The 7,681-nt window shown below is 35.4% G+C and overlaps 4 protein-coding genes across 4 annotated transcripts; 2 read left to right on the forward strand and 2 right to left on the reverse strand.

The window, feature by feature from the left end:
- Positions 1-159: 159 nt before the first annotated feature.
- Positions 160-1,477, reverse strand: LOC145736007 (protein YIPF1). Its single transcript, XM_081990215.1, is given in 3 exon segments — positions 160-446; positions 449-1,021; positions 1,080-1,477. Coding segments are annotated over 3 exon segments (972 nt in total). The 5' UTR covers positions 1,312-1,477; the 3' UTR covers positions 160-279.
- Positions 1,478-2,581: 1,104 nt separating this feature from the next.
- Positions 2,582-3,424, reverse strand: LOC145736016 (uncharacterized). Its single transcript, XM_081990229.1, has 4 exons — positions 3,208-3,424; positions 3,072-3,153; positions 2,781-3,024; positions 2,582-2,728 (listed from the first exon to the last, which is right to left on the reverse strand). The coding sequence occupies exons 1-4, from the start codon at positions 3,273-3,275 to the stop codon at positions 2,613-2,615; spliced, it is 510 nt and encodes a 169-aa protein (XP_081846355.1). The 5' UTR covers positions 3,276-3,424; the 3' UTR covers positions 2,582-2,612.
- On the forward strand, positions 3,284-4,253 carry LOC145736013 (uncharacterized). Its single transcript, XM_081990225.1, has 5 exons — positions 3,284-3,417; positions 3,467-3,598; positions 3,652-3,775; positions 3,829-4,005; positions 4,061-4,253. The coding sequence occupies exons 1-5, from the start codon at positions 3,340-3,342 to the stop codon at positions 4,234-4,236; spliced, it is 687 nt and encodes a 228-aa protein (XP_081846351.1). The 5' UTR covers positions 3,284-3,339; the 3' UTR covers positions 4,237-4,253.
- A 6-nt stretch (positions 4,254-4,259) lies between these two features.
- On the forward strand, positions 4,260-6,653 carry LOC145735999 (TBC1 domain family member 19). Its single transcript, XM_081990205.1, is given in 12 exon segments — positions 4,260-4,438; positions 4,522-4,679; positions 4,729-4,873; positions 4,929-5,023; positions 5,074-5,134; positions 5,188-5,338; positions 5,341-5,417; positions 5,469-5,606; positions 5,663-5,680; positions 5,682-5,823; positions 6,126-6,327; positions 6,379-6,653. Coding segments are annotated over 12 exon segments (1,560 nt in total). The 5' UTR covers positions 4,260-4,336; the 3' UTR covers positions 6,650-6,653.
- Positions 6,654-7,681: the final 1,028 nt, after the last annotated feature.

Below are 7,681 nucleotides of genomic sequence, written 5' to 3' on the forward strand. Positions count from 1 at the left end.
TGCAAAAGAAAATTCTGAATTTTTATTTCTGTCATAAAGGAAAAAAGGTTTTTCTGTTTTCAATGGTAGTAGTTACGTTACAATTATCTTGTTGTAAAGCAATAAGTCAGCAAAACATTATACTTAACTGTTCTGGGAAGGAATAAAAACTTAACAATCTTAAGTAAATCACATAAAATCTGTATTATAAATACATGCAATAACTTGCCTTCCTTACAAGGAGAGAACTAACTCAATTACAACAAAAAATACATACTGACATTTCCTCACTAAAAATGACTATACAACTGCAGAAGCATTAACAGTAGCTAAAACAGGTTTACTTGTAACCTCTTTAACTATAACTTCAGGTAAAGCTGGTACAGTGTTAGGCACATGAAAGAAGTACAGCATAAACCCAGCAGTAAGAAGTAAATGACAGCTTACAATACCAATCATTAAAATAGTTTATGGCGTGACAGTCTTAGGGCTGGCATTAAAGTCAGTAACAGCACTGAACCAGAAATAAATGCAGCTACAAGTACCAAAAGCCACTGAAGGAAACTGATTTGTATTGACCATAGTACTGCAGCAGGAATGTAAATGAAAAGTGAGTAGCCATAAATACAAATCAACTCCAGGGCTCCTGGAGTAACATTTTCTTGTTCCAACTCCTCAATGTCTGTGGTAATTGAAGTGTACTTCAACAAACCCCATAGCATCATAGGAATTAAAGTAACATACAAACAAATTGTTGTGGCTGCATAAGATACCAAGTGAAAATCATATTTCCAATGGTATTTTGTGCTGGCATGTTGTAAGTAGTTGGCAACATTACCACTGATGGCTATGGTGAATATTAGAGTAACACAAATCCAAAATGGTCCGTACAAATCCGGTTTTGTTCTTAAATGGTGTTTAAGAGAGTTGTCCCACTTTGGTGTCACAGAAGCCAGGATTCTTTCCAAAACATCTTTAGTATCAACATCAAAGTATTTTTGGTAGTACTCTATGGTCCAGAATGACTTTTGAGGTGGGACATCTAAAATAACAGTACTACTAACCTTCAACTCAACCTACTATAGTAGAACTAGTCATACCAGCATCACCACCAGCCTCAATTGGAGCATTTGGAAGTTGACTACTTGTGTGTGTTTGTTGTTGCATATTGCCAGAAACTTCAGCAGGACCGCTCTTCAAATTTCCTGACACGTCGATCTGCGATACTGGTACTGAGACGGTACTGCTGTTAATTGTATTATGTACAGGAACAGTGGAATAGTCTTGGAATGAAAGCAAATCGTCTGTGGGTACCTCTTGCAAGTTTGACATCGCCGCACTTAATGTAACTTTAAAAATCGCTTGTGTCTGGTTTTACTGTCGCGTTTTTCGTCCTTATCGGTTCATTAACATGAATTTATGCAAAAATATTAAAAGTTTGTTAATTGCTACCAATTTACAATTTATCAATAAACAAACGTCATCAGTAAACGTCAAAAGTCAAATGATTTAAAAGTAGTAGTGTCATTCTTGTCACTGTTTCTCTCGAACTGAAATAGCTGCAACCAGTAAAACAAGATAAAAAAGGTTGACTTTGGTCTTTTATAACGATGTTTTATATCAGTAAATAAATAATAAAAATCTGTGTATACTGACAGGAATCCATTATTAGAAGCCCAGTTCTCTGACCATTTTGTCAATTTAAACCCCACCAACCATGGATAGATCTTGAAAGAAGCTGTAATCCTAACCAAAGCTAAAACTCAACACTCAACAGAAACACATAGAATAACCAAAGCCAAGACTGAAGAAGTTCTTGCAAATTTGAGAACCACTCTTACTTAAACCGAGAAAATCGTCCAGCTTGTGTCAGTTAAGTGCAAAAGTTAGGAAGAGATTGAGAAACTTTACAAGAAGATTCTGTCTAACTCTGATCCAGCAGCAAGATGGAACTTATGCAATTTACCTTTATTATTTTCATCTCTTTCTGGTTACTTAAACCATTCTCAGACTTAAGTCAGAAGAGAGAGAACACAACAATAGCTTACGGGATCTGTCAAAACGCGCAAAATTATCTTTTTTTATGGTAGAAAGACCTTATTTTATATGCAATTTTACAGTTAAAACACTGTTAATTGTTAGCATAAGCGAGAGAAGCTATACGGTTAGACGTTTATAGTGTTAAAACTTGATTTATTGTATTTAGGAGTCTTTTCATTAATAGAGTATCCATAGAGCTCTAAACATCTCATACATAGTTACGTGCTTTGGTACAATAGAAGTATTACCGCTTTAGGAAATAGAAAATAAAAATAAAAATGTGTATTGAAATTGAATAACTAGATAAGATTGTTAGTTTAAAGGCGATTTGCAACTTATTATTTTGGTCTGAAAATGATTATAAGTATCTGAAAATTCTGTAGCAGAAACACCAATGAGGAAAAAGTTATTCATGGATAGTGTGGCAGAAAAGAAAAAAGATGATAACCCGGCTTCACGTGTTTTTGAGGATTTACCCAAGAAACACTTTTTGAAAAAATGTTTAGATGTAGAAAATCGCAATGAGTGTCGTACTCATTACACTTCACAATTACTAAAGCAATAATATTGATTGTATTGTATTTCAGCGATATTTAACTCTGTACATGTAGCTTATTTTTCTTCAAAACTTCATACCCAACTCTCCCATGTACGTTTTGGTAAGTGGTAAGCGGTTTTAAAAGTTTGGCGGGTCTCATATATCCCAAAACTGTATAATCATTGTTCTTTTATAAACCCAGCTATGAATTTTAACCCCATACCATTCCTTGCAGTATCTAAAGGTGGTATAATCTTCTGATCTCTAGACTCGTACAATTTCTTGCAATACTCTTGCAACTCATTTTCAACTTCAGCTGAAGAATCGTCCTTTTCTTTTTCACCAACAGCCTTGTGGCTCTTACTAAGTTGAGTCAAATTATCACAATGATATATACGGTAAGTGGATCTCATTCGTCGCAAGTACAACTGGTGAATTGCTTCCTCTATTTCTGTCAAGTTATTCAGCTAAAATTTGTAAGGTTTTAAGGTTGTTAAAAAATTGTTTGAACAACCTCTTCATCAGCATCTTTATTTGAAGTAAGCAACCAAATATCTCCTTCTGGTTTAAGTTTAGTCAACTTGTTTGGGTCAAACCTGGAAAGTATCTTTTAAACCGCGTAATCATTTTTGGATGTTAGTTAAAGTTACGGAGGAGTGCGAGATTGGCAATTCGATCTATAATGGTTTAGATAAGTGGACACAAAAGCTTGAGCCATGTTTTTAACTTAGAATTTCTTGACACTAGTTTGACTAGTTCAATTAGATGTCAAATTAATCAACATGAGCTTGGAAGACCGTTTAAAATTTGGACCGTACTTGACCATATACAACAAAGACTACATTAGGAAAAAACTCAAAGGTGTTTATCCCGCGTTAGTGTTAACCAAATTGATTATCAAAAATTTGTAGTCAGGAGCGACCAGTCATTAAGCAGGAGTTTGAAGATCCAGTGTGTGAAAGTTTCAAAAATTACTTGGTTATTGACAAAAATGTGCAAATTAAACCACCTTTAGAGCCTTTGGATGATTACATGCAAAAGGTTTCAGTTTGATATTTGCTTAAACATTTTCTAAAACAGTGAATAAAATGTAGGTGAAGCTAGAGAAGCCTGATGTGATTAGGATGTACTTTCCAAAGCCTTTGGATAAGGTTACTATTAAAGGAGAACGGCTTTTGAACGGCAAAAGCGCTTATCAAGTGGACTACTGTGATATCGGTAAATAAACATAAAATGTAACTTTTAGTGTGGGGCTAAAGGTTAAAATTTAGAAGGCGATATAAAGGGAAAATTGCTAGAGACAGAAAAAGAAAGCTATAGCTTGCCAGAAAGCTGGGATATTCCGTTAACTACTCAAAAGTACGAGTTCAGACCCCCTCTCGTTTTAAACAAATATGCAATGAATAAACCGCTAGTTATTATACCACCCAACAATTTAGGACAAAACGGTATCGTCTCAAAATACACCAATATTACAGTAAATAAAAACCACTATAATTCCAGAAAAAATAAATCAAATCCTGCAAGTGAAAACCGGTGATAGTGAATACAACCAAGTGATTGGCAAACTAGGAGCATTCATTGTGGAAGAGGAGATGCACGGTAAAATCGATCATCCTCAATGCGGATGTCTGCAACATCAACAAATTCATAATCCAAAATTATTTGAGCCCAAATAAAATTTCCAATATTTGTACTGTTTGTTTAGTTAGGGTTGAAACAGTTTAATCAATATCATCATAGCAACTCATTCCTCAACCAAAATTATGGCATTTTATCATGGACGAGCTTAAAGACTGCAGTATCCACCACACTACATTAAAAATATGCGAAGATCTAAAAAACTCCATCCAGTACAAAAATGTGTTTGAAGAAATTCAAGTAAGTCAGATAATATGAAGTTGTCACTCTGTCATTCAGAATTTTCTTTCAAACTTTAAAATTGTATTGTTGGTAATTTCAAGAAATTGGTAACGACTCCCAATGTGCGAGTGGATGATTTCAAAAATTCTCTACTGAAAGCCATGCAGGAGACGGGCCTTGAAGCCGAACTGAAGAATAACATTTACCGATGGGTTAAAACCAGGAAGAAGGACTCCAGCCAGTTTGACTCATTTTTCAGGTAAATGTTAATAATAAAATAGCTTAGAGTGTGTGGAATTTTGCTGTAGAAAAGCTCAAATCCACTGGGATAAACGAATCCACAAATCGCTGAATTCGATGAGCAGTGAACTTGGTATCAGCCTGGCCAAACTGAGGGGGAACAGTGAAAAGGAAGAATTGAGCAGCAAGTGGAATGAACTCAGCAATTTTGAAGTGGGTTTTAATAACTACCCAATTTGTGGTGATACGTGTAATTACTATGTTTTAGACAGATATCCACAAGTACAGGCCTGTGTACGCCCCAAAAGACTTTTTGGAAGTGCTGTTAACTCTCAAAGGACCATGCAAAGAGAAAGTTAAGGGGTAAACTGCATTCATATACTTCAAATAACTGTGTAAGAGATAAATTTTAGGGACTGTCACAGATGGGAGTTTGCTCATTTGCCTTTAAAAGTGAAGAATATGGCAGAACTGGTTGGTAACTCAGATTTTCGAAATGTTAAAAAATTAATTAGAAGTCTTCGCAGAGAAATCTTTATATAGAAATTTCTAGAGGAGAACAGATCCTAAATAGCAACAGTTTTGTGGTAACCAATCAAAATTACGCGGCATTGGAAAGCGAAAGGATTGCATTGGGGGAGAAAATTTTAGCTAAAAACTATGCACCTTTGGCACAGGAATTTTGAAGAAAGGTTGTCCCAAATGTCTTAGATCTAGGATTTGGACGTTACTTTTAGGTGCTGAAGTTAAATCCTCGGTGAGTTCTGGTAGGTATAATTATTTTAGTATAAGTGTCTGGTCTTTTCAGCAAATTGCCTACTTTGAAAATCTGAAGAACAACGTTCTACAATTCGACCTGATGATCGACAAATTGATAATCAAAGACATAAATTTAACTGCCTCTAACGATGATCAGTATTTTGTATTTGAGGACGTCCTCTATCAAGTACGCCTAATTCGCTGAGTTTATCTGACAAGACAGTAAACCTTTTGATTTTATAGGTGATGCTATGTTTTTTCCAGAGATTCGGAAATCCTGAAACAACTCCCAAATCAACCGGCCTTTATGCAAGTTGGTCTCAAAGGACGACCAAATACCACTGAAAACACTTTGGTATTTCCTCCAAGTGGTGTGATACCTTTTCATGGATTCACTATGTATGGTACGACATTAGGGTCAATTTTTGACATACATAGAGTTAAAATTAATAGAAGAAAAGCATTACTTGAGAGTTTGTAATAGTCTAATAATTGAACATCCATATAATATGTGTCATTGGACTTTATCTCCCAAGAAGAGTCCCAATGTTACAATCATTGACATAATCATTTTTGTCCTATGGTGGACAGAATCACTAGTGGCCTGGTTATATCATCCTTGTTCCTTGCTGCCTAACTCTTTTTGCAAAATTACCCATTCAACTTTCTTCTTATTAATTGTTATAGTAAACTAGAACATTTTCAGCTGCCCCATTTTGTTACTTGTACAACAATTCCATCGAGCTGTACTACGCTTTCCGCGCCTTCTACTTGAGATACTGGCATAGGCTACATAGAGTGTGCGCAAGCGCTCAAGGAATCGTAGCGCTATGCTTGCAGTTTGAAAAGTTACTGCAATGCTACGAACCCAATTTGTGGCACCATTTCAAAAAATGTAAAATTCATCCGTAAGTTTTTTTAAATCTCATTTCCCGGGGAACAAAAAAATATATTTGCAGATTGAGGGTTGTGATCAAGTGGATTATGAGAGCATTCAGCGGCCATCTAGCCCCAGAACAACTACTGATGCTCTGGGACATCATTCTAGCCTACGATTCGCTAGAAATCGTTCCTGTTCTAGCATTGGCTATTGTGGTGTTCAGAAAAGACAATTTGATGAAAGTGAACACTCTAGCCAACATTGAGGCTGTTCTAGCTGATTTAAGTTCCATTGCTGTAGTACCACTGCTACAAATGGCTTTAATAAAAGATAATCAATTGATCAGTTGAATAAGTTGTTTTCTTATGTTAACTACTATTTCTAGGAACCGCCATATTGCATAACCTAAAATAGTGAATTGCTACGGCAATACATAAAACCCTCTGGTGGTAACGAACTGTACTAAACGGGAGTATTTGAAGCGTATTTGACCTTCAAATGTTATTGAAGCAACATCGGCTACGGTCGGCTATTCACCGGTTTTGCAACGAAAAAAAGTTGGAATTTATTCGTTCACTGCTGACTCGATATTACTTTCCGCAGCAGAGCGCCTAGCAACGGAACGGGTGTCCCCTACTATTCGTAGTAGCACGTATGTCGCAGTTTGAACTGCGCATTAAACTGCGCCAGAAATAGAAAAGGACAGAACAATTCAGTTTGTTGATGAGTTGATGAGTTGGGTGCGGTTGATGTTTTGTCCTTGTCGCACCGTTGAATGTTCGACTTTACGTTTAGAAAATGAACAGGAGCTGGCAATGTTGGACACACTTTGTATATGCCACAAAATAAAATTAGTCCGCCATCTTTTTTTATGTTTTAGTTGAAATTTCAGTATTTTGGACTTCTTATATTTTTTGGTTAATTTTCAAAAATTATTGATTTTGATAGTTATTATTGTGCTTTCACACGCAAATTTATATGTATTTAAATATACAGGGGGTTCAATATTATGATATATACTGACAGCTAAATTGCTTCCAAATTTGTCAATGTGTTTTACGTAACCACAACCCATGACCTATAGGCTATACAGAGTGTTCATATACTAAATGAGTAATTATTATTGCAATTAACAATCAAATGCAAATTGCAAAAAATTGATCAGAGGCGTACAAGAAAAAGGTTTTGTATGCTAAAGCTTAAATCCAAATTTAGGGCATAAACTATCTTTCCCTATGATCATAAAAAAATCTAGGTCATCGTTTAAAAAATTGTGGCTAAACTTTGAGAAATTGGAAGTGAATTAGCAACGTTGTAAATAGGATATTATAAAAATCGCAAAAAAAGCAATTTTTTTCTAATTTGAAGGTAACAATAGTGTG

This window comes from Ips typographus, linkage group LG11, assembly GCF_016097725.1.
Source record: "Ips typographus isolate SLU linkage group LG11, UJ_Ityp_2.0, whole genome shotgun sequence".
Taxonomy (NCBI): Eukaryota; Metazoa; Arthropoda; class Insecta; order Coleoptera; family Curculionidae; genus Ips; species Ips typographus.

What these genes read in the sequence shown, in the direction of transcription:
- LOC145736013 (XM_081990225.1), top strand. Translation starts at nt 3,340, where the DNA reads ATGAGCTTGGAAGACCGTTTAAAATTTGGACCGTACTTGACCATATAC. An exon ending in ACATTAGGAAAAAACTCAAA is followed by an intron (nt 3,418 to 3,466) that starts GGTGTTTATCCC and finishes TCAAAAATTTGT; the next exon opens with AGTCAGGAGCGACCAGTCAT. An exon ending in TGGATGATTACATGCAAAAG is followed by an intron (nt 3,599 to 3,651) that starts GTTTCAGTTTGA and finishes AATAAAATGTAG; the next exon opens with GTGAAGCTAGAGAAGCCTGA.
- LOC145736016 (XM_081990229.1), bottom strand. Translation starts at nt 3,275, where the DNA reads ATGGCTCAAGCTTTTGTGTCCACTTATCTAAACCATTATAGATCGAAT. An exon ending in ATAAAGATGCTGATGAAGAG is followed by an intron (nt 3,025 to 3,071) that starts GTTGTTCAAACA and finishes TACAAATTTTAG; the next exon opens with CTGAATAACTTGACAGAAAT. An exon ending in TTTAGATACTGCAAGGAATG is followed by an intron (nt 2,729 to 2,780) that starts GTATGGGGTTAA and finishes ATGATTATACAG; the next exon opens with TTTTGGGATATATGAGACCC.